At 42.9% G+C, this 26,050-nt stretch overlaps 1 protein-coding gene across 3 annotated transcripts in view; it reads right to left on the bottom strand.

Annotated features, from left to right (window-relative positions):
• ADAMTS12 (ADAM metallopeptidase with thrombospondin type 1 motif 12) overlaps positions 1-26,050 on the bottom strand; it is a 331,317-nt gene that overhangs the window by 28,822 nt on the left and 276,445 nt on the right. For all 3 annotated transcript variants that reach the window (XM_023239156.2, XM_023239155.2, XM_045038312.1), the window contains 3 exons: positions 23,374-23,584; positions 11,370-12,494; positions 5,152-5,304 (listed from right to left, as the gene is read on the bottom strand). In XM_023239156.2, the coding sequence (XP_023094924.2) occupies positions 5,152-5,304; positions 11,370-12,494; positions 23,374-23,584 (1,489 nt within the window). The remainder of the gene's footprint in view (positions 1-5,151; positions 5,305-11,369; positions 12,495-23,373; positions 23,585-26,050) is intronic.

The following is a 26,050-nucleotide window of genomic DNA, read 5'->3' as shown; positions in this document are numbered from 1 at the left end:
GGGGACATGTCCACAGCAGTGGTTTCAGGCTGCTTCAAGGAGCCACACGGTGCAGTAAAACAACCACAGGTCAGACAGCCATCACAAAGGTAGGGGATTGTTGGTGAGTAACCCCGAGGCATCAGGTGTGATACCTGTAGGCTCAGAGCAGGCTGCAGCAGACCTGAAGCCCTTTGAGATTTGAAATGTCTCTGGATTGGAGGTGGGGATTGGGGGGATAATGCAGAATTTCAAGATAAAATTAGAATTCTTCCCTCTGAGAAAGGATCTGTGAAAAGGCAAACCATCAATATAGCAGAATCTAAACGCTCTGGATATTTAAAGGCAAAACAAAGGGCCTACTTTCCTACTCCAGGTTTTATTTATTTTTTTATTATTAATCTAGTTATTTAAATTCAAGTTAGCTAATATACAGTGTAGTACTGGTTTCAGGAGTAGAACCCAGTGATTCATCACTTCCATAGAACATCCAGTGCTCATCCCAAGTGCCCTCCTTAATGCCCATCACCCATTTAGCCCATCCCCCCCACCTACTTCCCCTCCAGCAACCCTCAGATTGTCCTCTGTATTTAAGAGTCTCTTATGGTTTGCCTCACCCTGTTTTTCTTATTTTTCCTTCCCTTCCCCTATGTTCATCGGTTGTGTTTCTTAAATTCCACACGAGTGAAATGTATATTTGTCTTTCTCTGCCTGACTTATTTCACTTAGCATAATACACTCTAGGTCCATCTACACTGTTACAAATGGCAGATTTTATTCTTTTTGATGGACGAATAGTATTCCTGTGTGTGTGTGTGTGTGTGTGTGTGCACCACATCTTCTTTATCCATTCATCAGTTGATGAACATTTGGGCTTATTCCATAATTTGGCTATTGTTGATAGTGCTGCTGTAAACATTGGGATGCATGTACCACTTAGAACAAGGCTTTTTATATCCTTTGGATAAATACCTAACAGTGCAATTGCTGGGTTGTAGGGTAGTTCTATTTTTAATTTTTTGAGGAAACTTTATACTGTTTTCTAGAGTGGCTGCATCAGTTTGCATTCCCACCAGCAGTGTAAGAGGTTCCTCTTTCTCTGCATCCTTGCCAACATCTGTTTTTGCCTGAGTTGTTAATGGTAGCCATTCTGACAGGTGTGAGGTGGTATCTCATTGTGGTTTTGATTTGTATTTCCCTGATTCTGAGTAATGTTGAGCATCTTTTCATGTGTCTGTTAGCCACCTGGATGTCTTCTTTGGAGAAGTGTCTATTCCTATTCATGTCTTCTGTCATATTTCTTTACTTGATTGTTTGGTTTTTGGGTGTTGAATTTGATAAGTTCTTTAAAGATTTTAGATACTAAGCCTTTATCAGATATGTCATTTGCAAATATCTTCTCCCTTTCCAACTGTTGCCTGTTAGTTTTGCTGATTGTTTCCTTTGCTGTGCAGGAGATTTTTCTCTTGATGAAGTCCCACTAGTTCATTTTTGTTTTATTTTCCTTGCCTCTGGAGACATGTCTAGTAAGAAGTTGCTGCAGCCAAGGTCTAAGAAGTTGTTGCCTGTTTTCTCTTGTAGGATTTTGATGGTTTCCTGTCTCACATTTAGGTCTTTCATCCATTTTGAATTTATTTTTGTGTATGGTGTAAGAAAGTGGTCCAGTTTCATTCTTCTGCATGTCGCTGTCCAGTTTTCCAAGCACCACTTGCTAGAGAGACTGTCTTTTTTCCATTGGATAGTCTTTCTTGTTTTGTTGAAAATTGGTAGGACATACATTGGTGGGTCCATTTCTGGATTCTCTTTTCTGCTCCTTTGATCTATGTGTCTGTTTTTGTGCCAGTACCATATTGTCTTGATGATTACAGCTTTGTAATACAGATTAAAGTCTGGATTTGTGATGCCTCCAGATCTGTTTCTCTTTTTCAACATCGCTTTGGCTATTCGGGGTCTTTACTGGTTCCATGCAAATTTTAGGGATTGTTTGTTCCAGCTCTGTGAAGAATGTGGTGTTATTTTGATAAGGATTGCATTGAATGTGTAGATTGCTTTGGGTAGTATTGACATTTTAACAATATTTGTTCTTCCAATTCATAAGCATGGAATGTTTTTCCATTTCTTTGTGTCTTCTTCAAATTCTTTCATAAGCTTTCTATAGTTCTCAGCATACAGATCTTTTACCTCTTTGGTTAGCTTTATTCCTAGGTATCTTATGGTTCTGGTGCAATTGTAAATGGGATCGATTCCTGGATTTCTCTTTCTGTTGCTTCATTACTGGTGTATAGAAATGCAACCAATTTATGTACATCGATTTTATATCCTATGACTTTGCTGAATTCATGTATCAGTTCTAGAAGTTTTTTGGTCGAGTCTTTTGGGTTTTCCATATAAAGTATCATGTCACCTATGAAGAGTGAAAGTTTGACTTGTCAATTTGGATGTTTTTTATTTCTTTTTGTTGTCGAAATGCTGAGGCTAGGACTTCCAGTACTATGTTGGACAACAGTGGTGAGAGTGGACATCCATGTTGTGTTCCTGACCTTGGGGGGAAAGCTCTCAGTTTTTCCTTACTGAGGATGATATTAGCTGTGGGCCTTTCCTATATGCTTTTATGATGTTGAGGTATGTTCTGTGTATCCCTACTATTTTCTTGAGGGTTTTTATCAAGAAAGCACACTGTATTTTTGTCAAATGCTTTTTCTGCATCTACTGAAAGGATCATATGATTCTTATCTTTTCTTTTTTTAATGTGGTATATCACATTGATTGATTTGTGAATATTGAACAAGACCTGAAGCCCAGGAATAAATTCCACTTGATTATGGCGAACAATTCTTTTAATGCACTGTTGAATTTGATTTGCTAGCATCTTGTTGAGAATTTTTGCATCCAGTTTCATCAGGGATGTTGGCCTGTGATTCTCCTTTTTAGTGGGGTCTTTGTCTGGTTTTAGAATGCTGACTCCATAGAATGAGATTGGGAGCTTTCCTATCATTTCAATTTTTTTTGGAACAGTTTGAGAAGAACAGGTATTAACTCTTCTTTAAATGTCTAGGGGCGCCTGGGTGGTTCAGTCGGTTGGGCGTCCAACTTCAGCTCAGGTCATGATCTCGCGGTCTGTGAGTTCGAGCCCCGCATCGGGCTCTGTGCTGACAGCTCAGAGCCTGGAGCCTGTTTCAGATTCTGTGTCTCCCTCTCTCTCTGACCTTCCCCCATTCATGCTCTGTCTCTCTCTGTCTCAAAAATGAATAAATGCTAAAAAAATTAAAAAAAAAATAAATGTCTGGTAGAATTCCCATGGGAAGCCATCTGGCCCAGGACTTTTATTTGCTGGGAGATTTTTGATAACTGACTCAATATCTTTGCTGTTTATGGGCCTGCTCAAAATTTCTATTTCTTTCTGTTTGAGTTTTGGTAGTGTGTGAGTGTCTAGGAATTTGTCCATTTCTTCCAGGTTGTCCAGTTTGTTGGCATATAATTTTTCATAGTATTCTCTAATAATTGCTTGCATTTCTGTGGTGTTGGTTGTGATCTTTCCTCTTTCATTTGTGATTTTATCTATTTGGGTCCTCTCTTTTTTCTTTTTGTTAAATCTAGCTAGGGGTTTATCAATTTTGTTTATTCTTTCAAAAAGCAGCTTTTAATTTCATTGATTTCTTCTGCTGTTTTTGTGTGTTCGTTTGTTTCCATATTCTTTTTTTCTGCTCTACTCTTTATTATTTCTCTTCTTCTGCTGGCTTTGGGCTTTATTTGCTTCTCCTTTTATCACTACTTTAGGTGTAAGATTAGGTTGTGTATTTGGGACCTTTCTTACCTCTTGAGATGGGCCTGCATTGCAATGCATTTTCCTCTTAGGACTGCTTTTGCTGAATCCCACAGGGATACTGTCATGTTTTCATTTTCATTTGCTTTCATGTATTTTTAAATTTCTTCTTTAATTTCCTGGTTAATCCATTCATTCTTTTTTTTTTTAAGTTTATTTATTTTGAGAGAGTTGGCATGAGCAGGGGAGCGGCAGAGAGAGAGGGAGAGGGAGGGAGGGAGAGGGAGAGAGAGAGAGAGAGAGAGAGAGAGAGAGAGAGAGAGAATCCCAAGCAAGCTCTGTGCTGACAGCGGGTCTCAAACTCATGAAATTGCGAGATCATGACCTGAGCTGAAACCAAGAGTTGGGCGCTTAGCTGACTGAGACACCCAGGTACCCCAATCCATTCATTCTTTAGTAGGGTGTTCTTTAACCTCCATGTATTTTAGGACTTTCCAAATTTTTTCTTGTGATTGATTTCAAGTTACACAGTGAAACTCATACCCAAACTTCTGGGTAGTTTTTCTTTTCCCTTCTGTGTCTCAGCTGTCAAGGGAAACTGGCTCCCCAGAGTGAAGATGGGGCCTAAAGAGCATCATAGTGGGGTGGTGTGCTTGGCAAACAGAAGGTACACACACGGCTTACACTTCTGCACCTCCTCCTGCCAATCAGCTATCAACCCCACAACTGTACAGTGTCATATAGCCTGGGTCTATCCCCCAGGGGCTGGCTCAGCCCCAGGCTAGGCTAGGCCTGGTTAGTGCCCAAAAGCACCAAGGCTAACAAATCCAAAAACCTGATACAGTGTCTCACAAGGGACCATGCAGACAACACAGCAAAATGAGTAACCGTAGCCAGATTAGCAGAGGACAGCAAAACCACCTTGCAAAAAGATAGTACAGGAAGTACACTTTGAGAGACCAATGTTTTCCTTGTGTCTAGCCTTCTTGTCATTTGGGTCTGGAAGACTGAAAAGCACATTTGCTTTGTGAGCAGCTGCTGCGTCATGACTTAATTATACATGTGATGATGTATCATTGTAATTATAATGGTAAATTTAAGTAACTCAGAAATAATGTTGCATGCTGGACAAGCAATTAATTACACAAATTTAACTTTTTATGCCAGTTTACCTGGGGAGAGCAAAGACAGGCAGCTAAAAACATGTGGTTTAATAAAAACTCTGTACTGGTTCTAAGACTATTGTGTAACTTCGAGTAGGCCTATGGGGATGTCTTTGATTACTCATCCATTTTAGCAAAGAGGGCAGAGGCAGGTAGCAAGAGAGGAAGGGAGGAGAGACACTTACTTCAGCAAATGCTTAGATAAGGCTGTCCCCCTCCAGAACACCGCAGAGCCAGATCAATTACCTTGCTCCAGTTCCCCACTTTCCAGCTGGCGCAGGGACGAAGGTGGCATCTCTTGGCAGGGTCAGGCCTCTGAAGGGCAGCACAGTCGGAATCCCTCTGGGTGCTGCATTCCACGCTTCTCCAGTAGGCCCCCAGACCACAGGTGGTGGAGCACTGTGTGGGGAGGGGGACAGAGAAGACAGAAGCTGAGGGCCACTTTCTCAGATGTATCTCACAACACTCTGAAGTCCAGTTCTCCACCTTGGATGCTCACCTAAATTCACAGAGCTTTTTAAAAAATATCATTGCTGGGGTCCCGCCCTAGGCAAATTAATCTGAATTTCCCTGGGTAGGGTCTAGGCATTGGAGTAAAAAGAAATGTCCCAAGTGATTCTAATAAATAGCCAGTGATGAGAATCCTGGATTAGCAGGTGGATTAGCAAGTGGATTAGCAAACCAACGAAAGTGGAAATTTGCTTCTCTTTAAAAATTATCCTGGCATGAATGTCTGGGGGCTGTAGGCAAACTGCCCGCCACATTTCATACCAATGCTGCCGTTCATAGGGGATGTCAGATCCATACATCTGCCTAACACCGCAATGACATTATCTCACTTCCTCTCCCAGACAAACCTGTGGTTACACTGGTATTGTGACAGTGTAGAAAAAAACCCGAGAGGCTTGGAGAGCTGGCTTGACAAGGAAGTAAAGCCTGGGGCTTTCTGCCATACACTGTCTGCTAGAGCAGTTCCTCTCAAACTTTAGTGTCCACAGGCATCACCTGGGACCTTGCTAAATGCAGATTCTGAGTCACTAGGTCTGGGGTGGAGCCGGAGGATGAGAGATCATGTGAAATAGAACGGGGTCACCAGCTGAGGCCACCTCAGATTCTGCATGTCTGCCCAGCTCCCAGGTGATGCCAATGCTGTGAGTCCTCAGACCACGCTTGGGGGTTAGAAAGATGTTACAACTTAGTGCTTTTCACCACTTGCCCTAAACGGGTACATACAGCCCATTCCTCACGTGATGTTTTAATTTATTCATAATTCTTAAATACCTCAGGTATAGCAAGGGATCGCCTTGAAAACTACAGAAGCTTTCTTCTCCATAAGTTCTTTTATTCCATGTGCTTATTAATTCTTTCATACAGTTGATTTTTCTTGCATCCCTTCTCCCCTACCCACCTTCAGAAGGAGGAGCTCTCCAGACACATGTAAAACACAGCTCTGGGCTAATTAAAAAAAAAACAAAAAACAAAGGATGGAGGTTCCATCTATGACATTTTTGAAGGCTTCTTTTGATGAGTTACAAATAAAAACCAGCCTTACATTTTTCTCTCGCTGCAATTTCATCTTCCACACAATTTCGTGCGTCACTTTTTGCAAGTTCTTGTGTTATACACATATATAACAACAGAGATTCTAGATGGATAACTTTACTATAGCATCATAGAAAGGAAGAGTAGAAATTAGCCTAGGTCATCATTTTTCCAGCTGGCCCATTTATGGAGGTAATCTCTCCTCCTGCTTAAAGTTCTTTAGGATGTGGTTCGTACCTAAGTTCCTAGCCCTTTCTCCTCTGTACTACATTATGTATATGCGTAATAGAGGTAATAACAGCCGAAGTGCACTGACCACTGTCATAGGCTGATTGCACTAGTGGCCCACATTGGACACACCATGCTCTCTGCAATGGGAATTTGCAGATCTTTTGTCAAGCGGTGGGATATACTTGCCCAGCTCTTGAATCAAGACTGTTCTTGTGAGTTTCTGTGGCCAATAAAATGCAGTGGATGATGTGCCACTTCTCAAGAGGACTCGCTAGTTTCAATTCTCTTTCTTGACCCCCTCTCTCTGCCATGAGAATAAAACGGGGCCAGATGCCAGAGGATGAGAGATCATGTGAAATAGAATGGGGTCACCCAGCTGAGGCTACCCCCGACCAGCCGGCCTGTAGCTGCCCCCACAGCCTATGCACGGCAAGCCAAGCAAGCTGAGGTCCGCTCTAAGCTCAGCCCCAATCAACAGAATCTCTCAGCTGACCCACAGACTCGACGAAACCCTGAGTTTTGTGGTGGTTTGTCATATAGCATTATTATAGCAATAGGCAATTGCTACAACTACATAACAGGTATCTTTACTACATTTTCTTTAACCTTCTGAGATTTAGGGTACAATTATAGTTCTGCAACTGGCTAATTGTGTGGTCTTTTGCAACTTCCTAACTCCCTAGACTGTAAAACTGGTGATACCATTAGGACCACAGAGATTTGTGCACATGGTCAGGACTCTACAAATGTTACCTATTGAATACAACACAGCTGCAAGGTAAGCATATGAGTCTCACTTTCCAGATATCTGGGGCCCAGAGATAGAAGCAACATTCAAGGCCACATAGTGTGTTGTTAATTTTATATCATGACGTAGAGAAAATATATTCACCCCAATCCAGGAAAGGACCTAGTCAACTAAATTCCCAGGCTAATGATAACCCGGTAAATCTCAAATGATGTCTATGATTCTTTGTACTGTATTTATGTGGCAACTAAATTCATGTTGTCTCTGGGGCTCTGAATTTAGTCCTAATAGATTCAGATCCCATGAGCAGACATTTAATTCTTTTTGAACAATTTTTTCTTTTTATTCTTTTTTTAAAAAGTTTATTTATTTTGAGAGAGAGAGAGAGAGAGAGAGAGAGAGAGAGAGAGAATGCATAGAAGGGGCAGAGGGAGAGGGAAGAGAGGGAGAGAGAAAGAGAGAGAATCCCAAGCAGGATCTGCACTATCTGTGCAGAACCCCATGTGGGGTTCGATCTCATTAACTGTGAGGTCATGACCTGAGTCAAAATCAAGAGTTAAATGCTTAACTGACTGAGTCACCCAGGCATCCCAATTTTTTTTCTTGTTTTGACAGTTTCTATTGAGGCAGCAGACAACAGTGCAAAGGTAATGCTGACAGGGGCAAATGCATGGGACACAGTACAAGAGACATGGAATGCCACCAGTTGTCATTAGTACGAGTTCCAAACTTGGAGTGGGCGATGAGACAAGAAAAAACCCTGGGGAGGTTGAAGGACAACTTCACTTTGTCCTGGAAACCTTCATCCTCATTACAGTTAGTGACCCTGTGGCAACCGAGGTACCAAGTCAAGGAGGAGGTTTCCGGATGCTCAGAACTGGAACGAACCAGGAGGGCTGGATCAGCATCACGTGACAACTGCTGTGAATGGCTGTGGAAAATCAGACTGTCGCTTCCATTTACACAACTGCACAGCTTACACTTAGCTGAGTGACCCAGGGGATCTGACTGGATGATGGGGCAATTCAATGAGAGGTGATTTTCTGACGAAATAGGAGCCATACCCTCGTACACTGCATAGCACCTAGGTTTTCTGTTTTGCAAACAGATATCAGAGCAAACACTTACTGGGTGCTTCCTATGTGCCCCATACTCTTCTGAGTACCTTACACATTGTTAGTCCTTTCATCCCCTCACAATCTCTGATTCAGACATTGACACTGTCCTGATCACACATGAAGAAACTGATGCAGAGTGAGGACATATATAGTTAGTGGCTGAGCTAAGATTCCAACCCAGAAAGTCTGGTTTCAAGTTTTATGTGCATATATAGTGTTAAACCCATTTTTATATCAATTCCTTAATTTTTGAAATCACAATTAGAGGAACACGTTGTATACAACGGGAAGTGTGAAGAGCCCTTCCACACAGGACAGAAAAGTGGGAGGAAACGGTGAGAACAATTTTCAGTCAAACAATAAGGAACTTTAGAAATTACTTCCAATCTTAATGATCAGGAAAGACTTTATGGCAGCTCATAGCTTGGTCCTGAAGAACAGGGGAGATTCTAAAAGGAAAATGAGGAGGGGAAGGAAATTCCAGGCAGAGGGAACAGTGTAAAAAAAAGGCATTAGACTGAGAGGAGCAGGAGGCTTAGGGAAAACTGAGCAGTTTAGATCTGCTGAAGCTTAAGGTGATGAAACAGAGTGAAGCCAGTGTGGTTTGAAAGCTTGGTTATGTAATGTTGTAAAGGCTGTTGGAAGTCTGAGTGGATTTATCTGATCTGATATGTAATGAAGAGACATTAAAGATTTGTGAGCAGGAGTTTGGAATGATTAGTAAATTCCTTCAGAAGACTAAGTTGGCAGTCTTAATGTCTCTTGTGATTCGTGGAATGCGTTACAGTGGCGGGGGGGGGGCGGGTTGCTGGAGGCACACAGACCATATAGGAGGCAAGAACAGTAACTGAGGGTCCTCCTCTTTTCACTGTTGGGGCACTAACTGGCATTTTGCAGTGGACATTTCTTCTTTATAAGAGACTTCCCTGAATGTCGCAGGGCTTTTATCATCTTTGGCTCTCAATGTTGAATGCTGGTAGTAGCCCCTCCCCCATCACTGTAGCAAACACAAGCATCCCCATCTTTTCCCAGTGCTTCCCACCATTAGATTGGAAACCACTGGCCCTAAACTAACAGGAAATAAACAGGAGATGATAGAAATGATAAGGTGGCACTGACTTGTAAAACCGTTAAGGTTTTTATAGGGGGCTTGGGGAAGATTGGTATCAATGGGGTTTCTAAGCTGCAGTCATTGAGAGGCTGTCCTAAAGAAGCTTCAGAAATGGACAGAATAAAAAAAAAAATCAGAGGATAGTGGGAAAACCAAAGTTTTCATTGTGACTCCTGATCCTCTCTGACAATTCTCTGTATTAAACATTTTGTCTCAAAAGATGTGTGAAGAGAGCAGGCGCCAAACCCTATCACAAAGGGAATTTCTGCCAAATGTTGAACTCTGTTCTCCTAATATCCTTTGCAGCCCTGACAAACTGCCATCTGGACCAATTCCTTTTCTCCAGTCAAATCGCCTAGAATTAATAGCTCTCAATAGCTTCACCATGGTTGCCAATTCTTGGCAATCTATGATGTATTCAATAAGGCAGTTTATTTCTGTCAAAGTCAACTGACGACATTTGAGATAAATCAAGTGTGTCTTGATTTACTATAATCAAAATATACCAATTGACTTCTGGCCTCCACAGTCACCAGAGCCAGTATGTACTTTTATGTTGATTTAGTTTACAGGTAATTCACAGTTAATGCCCATTTTACAAACTGGATAGAGTGGAGTTAGAAGGTGCATCATCCAGCTGACAGTTGTGTCCCTCGACAAGTCACATGACTGCTACAAATTTTATTTCTCTATTTGCAAACTGGCATAATGAGACCTCACCTACTCCTCGGGACTGTCAAAAGGAGAAAATAAGAGGCTACATGTGAAAGTGGTTTGGAAACCAACATGCTTCATAAATTATATGCACTGTTGTTTTATTAGCTACAAATACTTCATTTCTCTTTAGCTAGGAGAGGAGTCATGAATTGTCATAAAAATGCTGACTGATGTAAGCATGTGACCATTTTGCCACAAAGTTCTCTTTTGAGTTGTCAAATTATTTTAACAAGTTCATATACTGTGCATTCAAAATTCAAATGGGTGAAAATGATTTTGATGTTTCAAAGGATATTAATTAGTTCTAGAAATGGAAAAACAAATATCTAGCCAAATTTCTGAAGCTTGAAAACAGAGGCCAACGTTCTGTCGTCGTGTTTATTTTCTTCTTGCTCCACTTTCTAATTCTTTTAATGAGTCAAAACGATTTTTTCATGCAAGCATGCAAACAGAACAAGAAGAAAAGAAAATCATCGATAACACTGAACTAGAGAATGCTTTTAAGGAATTTTATCTTCAATTTCCACTCCAATTAGGATTACCTGACCGATTTTAACTAGAATCCCAAGATCAGTGGTCTCTAACGAAATGCAAACTCTGGCCTCTTGAGCCGCCCCTGGGCACCAGCTGCTGAGGTTTGTAGCTAGAGGGCGTGTTACAGGTGATCTCCACCTGCAGACAAAGGTGTCTACTGTTTGTAGACAAAGAGCGGAGTCCAAAACATGGACTGAGTTCTCCACCATCACACAGCTGAATCGCCCAGCCCTCCTGACTATACGCTTTATCTCACTACATTTGTCCTCCCTCCCTGGAGATTTTCTTCCCCTCAATTTAGGAGGTAGGGAGGACAGGAGGGAGGTGAGCACCTGGACCTGTTTCACGTTTCTTCCACATCGGGCTATATTTTACACAAGTCCATTTGAAATCTACACAAGAACGCAACACCCCTACTACTTCCATGGAGACACAGGCATGGGGTAAGAAATGGAACTCCTACCTCACTCCAGTTTCCAACAACCCAGTATGCAGGGCTGCTGCTCGTGGACACCTGCTTGTAATTGGAAGCATTTAGCAAAAACCCCTCAGCTATCAGACTTTTTGCATCTTCCTCAGTCAGGACTGGTCCGGAACTCTGCGTCAGATTCATGTTGCTTGGAAGTTCTGGGGGGTCATGGTTTATGGAACGTTCTGAGGGTCCTGGCTGGTGGTCTCCTCCCAGAGGGAATGGAGTGTTTGCTGGCTTTTCAGTGAACATCCCCTCAGCTCCAGGTGCACCATTTTTGAGAGTAGCAGGCCTTTGGCTGGGTAGCAGTCCTTCCATCACCGTGCTGAAGGGTGGCCACATGGACGGCCCCCTGAAATAAGGTGTTGGTGGGGGTCCAAGGGGCATTTCTGTGCTTTGCACCACTGAAGCATCATTTCCAGGTACTCTGATTTTGGTCCACGTTATGGAGTTGTTTTCATTTTTGTCCTTAGCTTGTTCACTGTCTTCCCCCGAGCCACTGTGAATCTCCATTTCTGGCTCTTTGGTCAAGGTATCATAAAATGGAGTCACCTGCCAAGTCACAGGGCTGCTGGAAGATGGCAAATCAGAACCACTCATTGTCGTGGTTAAAAAGTCTCCCTCTGAGGTAGGACCAGTGTCTGAATTGGGAACATTCTCTTCATTTGGCTGGACACTCAAAGGCCAGGAAGTGATGATGGGCTGGGAAGTACTTCCAGTGGAAGTGACATAATTGGAGCCCAGTTCAGTTTGGTTTGAACTGTTTTGCCACCATTTCCCATCCAGGTCTCCTTCTTTGGGATCTGGGGTAGGACCAGGGCTGCTGATGGCCAGGGCACTTGTACTCACAGACTGGGGCACTGTGGGTGTGCTCAGTGTTCTGGGACTGGACGTTGTTGGAGGGATGGGCTTTAAGGGGTCCTGCCCAGATGTTGGTGGCTTTCTCCCACTGGAAATTGTGCCTTTGTTGGGCTTCAGAACTCTTCGGCTAGATGGGCATTGCTGGAGGCCACAAAGAGCTCGGCTATTGGGTTTCCTTGTTGCATCACAAGGTTCATCATGGTTCTTGGCGCACGTGACACTGCGAATCCGCACTCCACCACCACAGGAAACAGAACACTGGAGAGAGAGACAGCTGTTACTTTAGTGGGATAGACACACTGGTTCTCATACTCAGGTCTGCAACAAGTGAGAACGGGCCCAATGGAAACTGCACTGTGCAGCTTAAACTTGTTTTCTTCTATCTTTACATTTGATTTCTGTGCTCCTCTAGTTTTCCATGGAAATATGTATCTCCTGGAGACCAGATGGGGCTCAGGACCAATCATTAGCCTTTGCAAACTGAAAATACAAACCATGACCTAGTAAAATGGAAGTCTCCCGGGGCTTTGAACATGGGGCACTGAATTCACAAACAGTGCAGTGATTTATACAAGTCACCTATTCTTTTTAAGAGATACTAATATAATCTTTCCTAGTGTTGCAGTGCTGTTAAATTAATGTAAAATGTTTACATATTTTCTGGAATCTATTAAGTTACTTACAATGAACCTTCCCCTTAATGTTTAGAAAATGGCAGGTATAACTAACATTACCTCACCCGGGCACCACAGGCTCCATTTCCACTTGCCTATGCCAGGTAGAATCAGATTAAAAGCTAGACAACTATCATACTCACACATGTACACAGATCCAGGACGTATTCTGAAATTTAAAGGTGGGTAGTTAATCAAAGGTAGAGAGAGATACCCTTTCCAAAGAGTGAGTCCTGTAGCATGGTGTTGGTGTGAGGGACCATGGCAAGTGCCCTTCTCCGATGTTCCCCCCACATTCTGTAGCTCATGCCAAAGCACAGGCAGAGTGCCTTTGGGGGATTCCTAACAGGGTCGTCTTTCCTCAGGATTCATGGTAAAGAATATTTATTTCCTCAGTCCCAGCAGCTGCAAACCACATGTAGTTGCTACATAACACTAAATTTCTAGATGTTTTGAAAAATCTATACTTTTACCAGACAGCTCCATTTTTAGCCTTTTCTTTCTAATTTAAAGTCAGCTACCAAATATATGGCCCCTGAATGTGAACCATCCAGGGGTATTCACTGGCTGTTTCACATCTGTCTGTCTTATATTCCCAACCTCAAAGCAGGTTTTTTTGAGGATGGGGTTCACATAATGACTGGCAGATTTCCAAATGTTCACAGCCATTGTCTTGTGCGATACTCGTGACAGCACTGTGAGATTTACAAGGCAGGAATTATGATTCCACCTTCCACAAGAGAGGAACCTGAGACTCAGCGACCTGCTCGAAAGGCTGCAAGTCAGTGGCAGAGTAAGAATCAGATTTATTTCGCATCCTCCAGGAAATCTAGTGCAACACACTGGACAGGTAGCCATCAACTGATTTCACTTCTTGACCTGACTACAGATGCTTGATTTCTGAAAAGTTACCCAAAGGCAGTTTTTTATTCATAACTCAACTCCAGGATAGTTCATGGGACACAGTGATCACTTAATACACATTTTTTTTTTGTTCCTTTAAAGTTTATTTATTTATTTATTTATTCATTTATTTTTGGGGCGGGGGGAGACAGACAGAGAGAGAGAGAGAGAGAGAGAGAGAGAATCCCAAGCAGTCTCCACACCATCAGCACAGAGCCTGATGTGGGGCTCCAACTCATGAACCATGAGGTCATGACCTGAGCCAAACCAAGAGTCAGATGCTTTATTGACCAAGCCACCCAGGTGCCCCAAATATACACTTATTAAGTGACAATTTTACCTGGAAAAAAATCAGGAATGGGAAAATTCTTCTGTGAGCTTATGCATTTTTTAGCTTAAGTTTTTTGCCTTCTCAAATCCTATTTTCAATTCCTTCTGTGTACGAAAATAATGTTGAGGTATAAAACTCCCCCATTATTTTGTCACAGTCAAGCATAATCACTCACTGATGTCTGACAGTTCTGTGAAATCAGCTCCTTTGAAAAGCAGGAGACACTTATAAGCACTGGAGACAGTGCAGCCGACAGTGTGTTCAACTGCAGATTGGGGGTAATATCACTTTGGAGACTGCAAAGGGCAGGCTGAAGGTAGTTCTTTTCCTAGTTTGCTGTAATGTTTCTGCCTTCTCGTGTGCAAAAATATTTTATGCTCCGTCCAGTTCATCCTCCTGACTTGCTCTCTGCTTATTACGTTCTAATCCGAACCCCCTGAGTTTTCAAATCTCCTCTTTGGAAAAATTATCAGTCCAATCAAATACCCTTCATGTATGTCTGAACTCATTTGTGCACCGGCTGCCTCAGGCAGGCTAGGTTCTGGGAGCTGAGTCACAAAAGGGGCCCTGGCTAAGGCCACCTGCCCTCAAGCAGCAGGTGTCTCTCCCTTTGGGTATTTCTTTCCAAGAAATGTCAGAGTAGACATTTCTCTTCTTTCTCTTCATTCCATTTTTTGTTTGTTTTGACTTGAAATGCTTATAATGTCCACAGGGAAGTTAGACTTTACGACTTTATAAGCATTAAAAAAAATCCAAAAGTATATAGATATGTGCCCTCCACCCCTACTTGACCTATGAAGCAAAAGAGCTTATAAAACCTGTAAGAAGCAATGTGAACTCCCCAATCTGCCATTATTAATTAACCCCACACATGACAGAGCAACTAAACCTTAGCTTTCTCCTCTGGAAATCGAGAGAAATTAATACTCACCTTTCAAGGGGGCTGTGAGGATTACATGAGACAACAGTCTTAACACAGTGCACAATATATAGAAGACAATTGGCAATTGGAAGCTATTATTATCACTGTTATAATAATGATGCTGAAAATAATAATAGTGATAACAGCAAAGGGCTTGGGGGTCTCTGATTTCTACTATCCTTCTGGAGCACAGGGACACACACCTGTCTGTGGAAAGTATGAGGAGAGCAGCTGTCTGGGTGAAGTCGTTGTAGGCACATGCCTAGAAGATACTGTGGATACCCATACGTCCCACTGGTTTATTGCTGGATTTTTTAAGACTGAGATCCCCTAGGGCTAACAGATGTGTATAATATATATGTATATATAAAATATATGCATATGTATATACATATATACACACATATAGAGAGAATTACAAATTACAAGTATTAAGCAACCTTTTTTACTGAGCAAATTTGCTCAACTTAAAAGAATAAAACAGGGCTAAATAATAGCTATCTAACTAGCTGTTTAGTTAAAATACATTAGATTTTCAGCTGTTATTATAAAAAACATTTTTTTAACATTTATTAATTTACTTTGAGAGAGAAAGAGAGAGCAAGCATGCGTGCAGGGGAGAGCCAGAGAGAGAATCCCAAGCAGGCTCTGTGTGGGACTCAGACTCGCGAATGTGAGATCACGACCTGAGCTGAAATCAAAAGTTGGACACTTAACCGACTGAGCCACCCAGGCACTTCAGATTTTGAGCTTTTAAAAGTGAAGAGTATTCTAGAACAGAAATTCCAAAGTGGCAGCCTAAAGACTAAATTTGGCCCCCACACATTATTTCTTTGGCCTCCTCAATCTTAAAACAAACAAGCAAACAGACAAAATACAAAAACTGAATTAGTAGCCAACATTTAAAAATCAGTAGATTTCATGGGGCGCCTGGGTGGCTCAGTCAGTTAAGCCTCCGACTTCGGCTCAGGTCATGATCTCACAGTGTGTGGGTTCGAGTCCCACGTCGGGCTCTATGCTGACAGCTCAGAGCCTGGAGCCAGCTTCATATTCTGTGTCTCCTTCTCTCTCTGCCCCTCCCCTACTAGCGCTCTGCCTCCCTCTCTCTCTCTCTCTCTCTCTCTCTCTCTCTCTCTCTCTCAAAAAAAATAAGTGGATTAAAAAAATTTTTTAATTAGCAGATTTCATATTAAAACTACAGATTTTTAGGGGCGCCTGGGTGGCGCAGTCGGTTAAGCGTCCGACTTCAGCCAGGTCACGATCTCGCGGTCCGTGAGTTCGAGCCCCGTGTCGGGCTCTGGGCTGATGGCTCGGAGCCTGGAGCCTGTTTCCGATTCTGTGTCTCCCTCTCTCTCTGCCCCTTCCCCGTTCATGCTCTGTCTCTCACTGTCCCAAAAATAAATAAAAACGTTGAAAAAAATAAATAAAAAAAAATAAAACTACAGATTTTTAGCTTCTCTGAAAAAAGCGGATGATCTGCAACTATTGGCCTCATTCCCAAATGGCAACTCAAAACTTCATGAATGGAGACCTGGGTCTGGGAGGAGTTTATATGTTTTCCAGCACACCTACCCTTTCCTCCCCATCTGCTTTCCTTACCCAGTAGACACGGAAGCTTCCAAGTAACGGATGGATGCCACTCTTTAGCCCTGGGGCGTATTGTGCCCAGCAGGACAGTGTTAACTCTCTGCCAAGTATATTGGGGCTAAAAACAAAGTTGCCTTTTTCTCCTCCTCAGACCAGAACAAGCAGCACTGTTTTGTGTTCAGCCCCATGCTTCTTCCCCTACATCTTGTAACTGTGTTTCTCTCCTTAGGAGCTGTCAAGCCCTTCGGATGAGATAAATACAGGACACAATGCCACACTCAGAGCTCATCTCCACCGGTAGTTTGGGAACTCTCAAAACCAGTATCTGCTATGGTTATTTTATGCCCTTACCTTGCAATTTTGAACTCCGTACCGGGCAAGCAGCTTGTCAATCTGTTAATGTCCTCCCTGGGTGTCAATCTTGCTCTTACTTGCCATTACTTCAAGATTAAGGCCTCTGGGGAGCCCACTGAGAACAAGGTCTGCTGCTAAATGAGTCAAGCCACCCACCTGAGCGGCACTGTGGAGGAGGGGAGCTCACAAATGGCTCAGAACTATAGTGCTGAGAGTTTATTCAAAAACACAGTTGGGGCTTATCACAGAGTTAGGGCTAAAGGGCTGAGTAGAGAAACAGCTAATGCTTTGCCATAAAAACATTAATTGTATAGTCTCGGGAATTTATAAATGAATGGTTGGATCTCATGCTAAAACCAGCTTTGAAAGTAAGGTGAAACACTTAGGTAGCTGTTATGGGTTGAACTGTGTCCCCTCAAAAAGATATACTGGAGTCCTAACCCCTGCCTAACCCTTCCCGCTCCACCTCAGAGAGCTTATTTGGAGGTGGGGCCTTTGCAGAGGCAGTCAAGTACAAATGAGGACACAAGGTGGGTCCTAATCCAGTATGACCACTGTCCTTATAAAAAGGGAAATTCTGATGTAGAGACACATACATCAGGACCACGCCATTGAAAGCAGAGATCAGGGTGTTAACATCTATAAGGAAACCAGAGGCCACCAGAAGCTAGAAGGCATGGAACAGAGTCTCCCTCACAGCCCTTAGAGGGAACCAACACTGCCAAGACCTTGGACTTCTGGCCTCCAGAGCTGTGAGACAATACATGTTGTTAAACAACCAAGTTTAACATGCTACTTCGTCATGGCAGTCCTAGCAAACTCATATAGTACCCTAGACAATGAAAAGAAATATCAGACGTGATGAAGAGAATCAACATGGTCCCGAACTAGTTTTCCGTGAGCAGTTGTGTCAAACAAGGATTCCTGTATGTGTCCTCCAGGAAACCTGGCAAAGCACAGGCCGCTGACATCTGAGAAGAACTGAGATGTTGGCATGAACAGACATCCCGGGCCAAAAGAGAAGGTGGTCGAGCCCCCGTAGAAGCGCCTTGGACCTTAACTCCGACTGGGGACTACCACAGGTAAGTGCCTCAGAAGTGTCTCCTAGCTTCTCTGTTCCGTCTTCCTTCAGTCTGAGGGCATTTCTTTTTTAAAAAAAAAATTTTTTTAACGTTTATTTATTTTTGAGACAGAGAGAGACAGAGCATGAATGGAGAAGGGTCAGAGAGAGAGGGAATCACAGAATCTGAAACAGGCTCAGGCTCTGAGCTGTCAGCACAGAGCCCAACGCGGGGCTCGAACTCATGGACCGCGAGATCATGACCTGAGCCGAAGTCGGATGCCTAACTGACTGAGCCACCCAGGTGCCCCTAATTTTAGCATTCTTGATAGATATGTAGTGATATCTCCTTGTAGTGCTACCTCATTAAGTTTCATCTCCCCAACAGGTAACGTTGGACATCTTTTCATGTGCTTTTTTGATATCCGTATGTCTTCATCAGTGAAATGTTTCTGTCTTTTGCTCATTAAAAAAAAAAAAATTAATGTTTTTGAGAGAGAAACAGAGCACAAGTTGGGGGAGGGGCAGAGGGAGAAGAGACACAGAATCCGAAGCAGGCTCCAGGCTCCACGCTGTCAGCACAGAGCCCGACGCGAGGCTCGAACTCATGGACTGCGAGATCATGACCTGAGCCGAAGTCTGACGCTTAACCGACTGAGCCACCCAGGCGCCCCTGAGGGCATTTCTGTGAGTCTTCGCACAAGAGTGTTCTTGGCTTCCTGCTCAGCAGGAGACCTGCTTGCCAGTGTGTGCTGCAGGGTCTTCTGTCTCAAGAGCCAGGAGACCTGGTTTGTGAAAATCGCCATTTCGTCTACCTGGTCACTCGGACACGCCAACACCCACAAGAGCAGCTTTGACTTAACAGATCCTCAGTAAGCTGGTTAATTGATGGTTGTGTTCATTTGTTTGTGTGCTTTTTGTCAGGCACAGAAAGGGCGTGTCTGCTTTTGGAGGCTCTGCACCACACCCCATCAAATATATTAAAGGAACATCTCTAATCTCAAGGGAAATACAATCTTTTTCTCTAAAAACCCTCTGACAGGGGCGCCTGGGTGGCTCAGTCAGTTAAGCATCCAACTCTTGGTTTCAGCTCAGGTCATGATTTCACAGCTTCGTGATTTGAAGAGAGTCATGGGATTCTCTCCCTCTCCCTATGTCCCTCCCCCACTCTCACTGTCTTTGTCTCTTTCAAAATAAATAAATAACCTTACAAAAATAAAAATAAAAACCATCTGAAAGGCTTTTTATTCTTTTGCTCTGAAAGTATTTGGGGACGGCAACTCATTTAAGAGTGCCCTGATTTCTCAGCAATCATTATGCATAGTCTGTGATTCCAGCAAAGTGACAAGAGCTGATCTAGAAATTGTTTCCAAACATAATACATTTTTTATGAACACCGTCATACTGTTATATTTTGCAGACGTTTGAGATGCATATGGCAGAGTGTTCACAGTACAAGTTCTGCTGCCTTCATTCAAATCCTGGTTGCCTTGCTTAAAGGCTGTGTGACCTTGGAGAAGTCTCTATGTCTCTATATCTGTTTCTTCACCTGTACGATGGAGCTAATAAGGCTGTTACGAAGTATTGTGTTAATACCTATAAAAGTGTTTAATACATATGCTAAAAGCCCAACAAGTATCTGTCATTAATATGTAATTGAATACTGATTTCTGATTTTGCACTGTCCTTTGTTTTTATGGAAAGCATACAATAACCTTTTCTTTCAGGTCTCAAACATTTTTGTAGACCCTGTCCCATAAAATGGCCCTGAGCTTGGGGCGTGGGTTTAGAGGAAAAGGCAGGGGGGTACAGATTGTCAGGGCATCTGGGTGCCACGGACTGACCATGGCTTTCCAAATCAGACTAGAATAGAAGACAGACACTTGTGTTCTTGCTTGAGAATGAAGTTACCATTTAGTGAACACTTACTATTTGTCAGGCACCATGCAAAGGGCTTACATGGATTATCTTCAAGCCTTAAATTAACCCTCTCTTTATAAATGAGAAAAGGCTGAGGGTGCTCTAACACTAGCTCAGGGCCATATAATTAGGGATCACCAAGGGCTTGAAAACCTAGGAAAATTAGTATCCCACTAAACTGCCAGGAGTAACGGGGGGAATTAATGAACAACATCAACCTCATGAAGTTATCTTAAGTGTTAAATGAGATAGACTCTATAGTGTGAAAAGCACTGAACAAATGATAGATGACCTTATTATTTCCATCTGTTTACTCTGCTAAGAAATGCCTATTATGTTACAGGCATTGTTCTAGTAAGAAGTTTGGAACTATTAACTCATTTAATCCCCATAACTTCCCTTGAGTCTAAGTACCGCTGTTATCCCCATTTCATGGATGGAGAAAACACACTACAGACAACTAAAGGTAATCACAAAGAGATTCAAGTCACACATCTAGTTAGTAGCAGAGCCAGGATTGGAGCCCAGGGCCCCAAGCTCTAGAGACTGTGCATCACCACTAGACTGGCTTTCTCTCACAAGGCCTGTCACTGAAGTGATAGACCTAATAAAAATGGGGGCCACAGAAACTCTGATGCTTTATGACAAACCAAGACCCCTTTCTTTACCCTGCATGCCCAGAAAGTAGGTTGGGTGAAAAACAGAATAAGATTCTTGGTGAAATCTGAGATCAGGGTAGGAGTCAGTGTTCAGGGCATGAGCTTAGAGAGGGAGGGGCTGGTCATAGGGGCAGAATGCTCCCCTCCCCTTCCCCCTGCCAGCTGTCGCTAGGTCCTCCTTCTGATCCCTGCTGGGTCAGGGATGAGTGTGCTGGGACACAGCTGAGCCCACCCTCTCTCATTGCTTGGGTTGGCAGAAGTGCCTTGGCAGGGAAGGGAAGTCAGCCCAGGGAGGACGACCCTGCTCCTGCAGAGTCCAGGAGCTTCACAGTTCTTAGATCTTTGGCCCAGTTACCTCCTAGCTTCCAACTCACACAGGGTGACCCAAACAGCCAGGTTTAGACCAAATGAACTGTGCTGGAGCACTGCCCTGCATCAATTTATGTCCGTCTCAAGACAAGATCCAGACCATAAATACTACAGTAGCAAGAAGACAGCACTGTATCATTTCTCTTATAAATGTATCTGGGTTTAGTTAGAACATCAAAGACAAAGACATTTCATCATATTCTGGCAAAGCTCATTACAGGGCTGAAGTGTGCAGGCATTAGTAAGAGAGCCGAGGGAAGAAAAGAAGACCCACTGGATGGATATTTTGATGCTGATTTAGCTAAAAGCACCTCTCATGACAACATCCCCTACCTGGAAGGCAGGGTCTCAGCCTTTCTGCTCAACTCTATCAAGAGGAAGCTAGAGACTGAACTCTGTGTCTGCTGGCAATACACTATGCAATGGCCTGTATTTGCAACAACAGACATGAGTACTTGTCACGTCGTGCCAACTTTTTGGTCCCCTGTTCCCCAGCTAAGGCACGTCATTTTGTTCCCCACAAATAGGAGCATAATATGAAGAACTCCTCAGCCAAATATATAATTGTAGTCCTTTAAAACAAGCATGAAGGATCTGGCAATTAGTAAATTCTACATGACAGGAAATATTGACTGCTTCAGATGATGCAGCCAAAACATTCCTGGTAAACAGATTTAATGGGCCAGTCACAATACCTCGTTCAGCCTTATTTGGACAACACTGTAATTTACAGCAATCCAGGCTGGCTGTGGACTAATGCTGATATGTGCACACATTAATAGTACTCTATTAGTTTGCAGGTATGTTTTCTTTGCATGGATCCCTTCATATTTCTTTCTTCTTTTCTTTCTTTCTTCTTTTTTTTCTTTTTTGGGCCCTATCTCTCCCATTTGATAGGAAGTTCTTACAACATAGGGACTGTGCTCGCCATTTTCCTTTTGTTTTCACTTCAATGCCCAAGACAGTATTCTGCACAGAATTAGAAGCTAAATAAACCTGAACTGTGACCATGAGGTAATGAAATAAAGTTCTGGAACTAAGGTTATCAGAGTGGCTCTATTCAAATGATTGTTTTTTGCTTTCAAAGGGTCAGCTTCAGAGATGGAACCTTTGCTTATACAAATTTTCAAATTCTTCTGTAGATACTATTTCATAGTACCTTTATGAGTACAGATAGTACTTGCTGCATTCTCCAAAATCCAGTATTTTTCGTTTCTCTGAAGGTGAGTCCTAAGAGGAGTTCCTATGATATTCTGGTCAACAGTAGCATTATTATGGAAAGCATGGGCCTTCCAAGGAGACTCATCTGTCCTTAAAGTCTGGACTGTTGGTTTAAAAAAACATATATTTTTTGTCATTCCTTAGATCATTGAATGGAAACATGTATAGGGAAGCAGAGCAAGGCCCCTGGAGGCTCCAGGACCCCTGGAGAACAAAAAGTCTCTACTTCGATGACAGACTGTAGGAGCATGAGTTGTGACACTACCAGGTTCCAGGTGACCTAAAGGCAAGTGAAGCTTGGGAATTCTTCTTAACCTTCTAGCCCACTGATTGCTAACTGCACTCAGAGAATTAGATCAGATTAATTTGGGGAAATGCAACAACACTTATTTGAATTTATATGGCTAATAACAGTAGATGTGCCAACTCTTGGTCAGGTCTGGCGTTGACCGATGCTGAATAGATGGATGATGTGAGGGGCTTTTTCAATGTCAAGTATACTGCCTATCATTCTACCATTTGAGTAGCACATCTCCGGTTTTAGTTAACTACAATAGTTCCAGTGAAACATAAATGTAAGCGTTTAACAAACCAGCTCTTGGGGTGGGTGGGAGAGCCCTGATTTGCTACCAGTGGTTTGACGACAGGAGAATAGCAAAAATCCTGACAATGTAAAAATTAGCTGTTGTGAGGGGCACCTGGGTGGCTCAGTCGGTTAAGTGTCCGACTTCGGCTCAGGTCATGATCCCGCAGTTTGTGAGTTCGAGCCCCGCGTCGGGCTCTGTGCTGACAGCTCAGAGCCTGGAGCCTGCTTCGGATTCTGTGTCTCCCTCTCTCTCTCTGCCCCTTCCCAGCTCATGCTCTGTCTCTCTGTCTCTCAAAAGTGAATAAACTTAAAAAAATTAAAAAATAATTAGCTGTTGTGAGCCTGTGTAAGTGGGATTCAGCTCATCCCTGACTGGTATCTGATCACTGGACAAGTGAGAAGACCCAGTAAGAATGAAAAATAAGCAAGATAGGATACGAGGCAGTGGGAAATGCAGGAAACAGGCCAGAGGTGATAGACACTGGCGACTGTGCAATTTTCTCTACGGTCGCTTTGGATTGGTTAATGGGTGGGGAACGGATGAAGCTTACCTCACTCCAGTTGCCTACTGTCCAGTCCGATGGACACAAGATGTCTCTGTTGCAGGAAATGAGGGTCTTGGGCTTCAGCAGGTGCTGGCAGTCTTTAGCTGGAAGAGCCTGCTCATCAGAGCCCATGGTCTGGACGCACAGCACCGTTCGCTTCTTCTCTCCATGGGGCCCACATGTTGCTGAGCATGCTTCCCACTCCCCGGCCCACCACCTGCAGACACACACGGACATGTGAGAGAAGATCACCAAAAGTATACGTGTACAGCCAGCCACTGGAAACAGAAACCTTGTGCAGAAGCACAGGTTACAGAGCTGGGTGGTCCTCGCTGATACTCCAGCCTCCTAGAGTAGTCAGGGCCATGGCTGGCTTGTGCAACCACGCCTCAAGTCCAGTCGAGCATACAGCATAAGTAGATGCTAAATAAGAATGTCTCTGAATGAAAAACAATATGCCCTCTCTCTTTTCAGTCAAGAAAACTAAGGTCTAGGGGCACCTGGGTCACTCAGTGGGTTAAGCGTCTGACATTGGCTGAGGTCATGATCTCATGGTTTGTGAGTTCAAGCCCTGCATCAGCTTCTGTGCTGACAGCTCAGAGCCTGGAGCCTACTTCGGATTCTGTGTCTCCCTTTCTCTCTGCCCCTCTTCCACTTGCCCTCTGTCTCTCTCTCTCTCTTAAAAATAAATAAACATTAAAGAAAAATAAAACTAAGGTCTAGTTTCCTGTTGTACAACTTCAAGCAAGTTTGAGCCTTACTTTCCTCATCTATGAAATGAGTATAACAATACTGATTTTATACGAGTGTTGTAGATTAAACAAAATATCAATTTATATATAGTGTATAGTACACAGCCTAACACATAAGAACTTGATCATTTGTTATTATTTGTTGTTATTTTAAGTTTATTTATTTTGAGAGAGAGAGAAAGAAGGAGAGAGGCAGAAAGAGAGGGGCAGAAAGCAGGCTCTGTGCTGTGGGATGTGAGGCTCTATCCCATGAACTGTGAGATCATGACCTGAGTCGAAATCAAGAGCTGGACACTCAACTATTGAGTAAAAGAATCCAATAGAATCTAGGTTCCCTGGTTCCTAATTGAATATTTTTCTACTCTAATGTGAAGCAGGTACTGAAACAATTACTAATTTTCAATTATTTAGGAGATGATCAATTGGGGGCATTGCCTTCCTCTTTCCTATCTCCTGCAGTCTACCTACTACTAGTTTCACTGGTCCCTTTGATCAGAAAGCAGTAGAAAAAGAAGAAACTTAAGATAATGTCTTATTTGTTAGCTATTCTTGACCACTTTAAGAACTAAAAGTGTTTGCTAATGAATACTCTGGATTCTCTGTGGAAAACAAGGATGTGAGCTCTTTCTCTACCTCTTATCATGGATGATTTATTCAAGATTCTAGAAGGTAGAACCCATGGAAACACAGAAAGAGCTTTTTAAGAAAAAGTTATTTATTTATTTATTTGTTTGTTTATTTATTTATGTTTTGAGAGAGAGAGACACCACAAGCGGGGAGGGGCAGAGAGACAGGGAGAGGGAGAATCCCAAGCAGGCTCCCCACTGTCAGCACAGAGCCCCATTTGGGGCTCAAACTCACAAACTGTGAGATCATCACCAGAGCCACAATCAAGAGTCGGATGCCTAACTGACTGAGCCAGCCAGGCGCTCCTAGAAATAGCTTTTGAAAGTGGTAGGGAACCCTCTTTTTTTCCCCTTCTCCATCATTGTGTAACTCTTCCAGGCCCAGGGCTCAGGAGCCAGTGTCAAGTTGTTTTCTGTTGTCCATTTCACTTTTTGGATGTCTGCCATAATGTCACCTTCCTAGGAGATGTATAATAGAATACTGTTTTTATATTTATAGGTGATCTGTGACAGAAGGCTGTTGACATGTTCTGAGGGATTGGTCAGAAGAAAAATGTAATGCAAAAAACTCAGCAAGACAAAAGCCCAACCCATTTATTTACCCCGAAAAGACAACCTCTCTGGTTTAGTCAGCACAGAATTAACAACAGCCTAACCCGATTTGGTCTGTTTTTGCCAGTGATCTTTATCCTACCAGAACGCTGCTGGCATTTCCCACACAACTGGAGAACCGATTATGCACTGTCTCCTACTGTTCTTTAGTCCCCCTACATGAGTTACTCTACTGTCCCGGTTACAACGTAAAAGTCCTATGGACTGGGGCTCTAATAGTGATTCTCACTGTAACAACACAGTGGAAGGCTTTATTTTTTTTTTATTTTTCAATATATGAAATTTATTGTCAAATTGGTTTCCATACAACACTCAGTGCTCATCCCAACAGGTGCCCTCCTCAATGCCCATCACCCACCCTCCCCTCCCTCCCACCCCCCATCAACCCTCAGTTTGTTCTCAGTTTTTAAGAGTCTCTTATGCTTTGGCTCTCTCCCACTCTAACCTCTTTTTTTTTCCTTCCCCTCCCCCAATGGGATTCTGTTAAGTTTCTCAGGATCCACATAAGAGTGAAAACATATGGTATCCGTCTTTCTCTGTATGGCTTATTTCACTTAGCATCACACTCTCCAGTTCCATCCACATTGCTACAAAGGGCCATATTTCATTCTTTCTCATTGCCACGTAGTACTCCATTGTGTATATAAACCACAATTTCTTTATCCATTCGTCAGTTGATGGACATTTAGGCTC

The sequence above is a fragment of the Felis catus genome, chromosome A1, assembly GCF_018350175.1.
Source record: "Felis catus isolate Fca126 chromosome A1, F.catus_Fca126_mat1.0, whole genome shotgun sequence".
Classification (NCBI taxonomy): domain Eukaryota; kingdom Metazoa; phylum Chordata; class Mammalia; order Carnivora; family Felidae; genus Felis; species Felis catus.
This window is presented reverse-complemented; position numbering and strand designations above follow the sequence as displayed.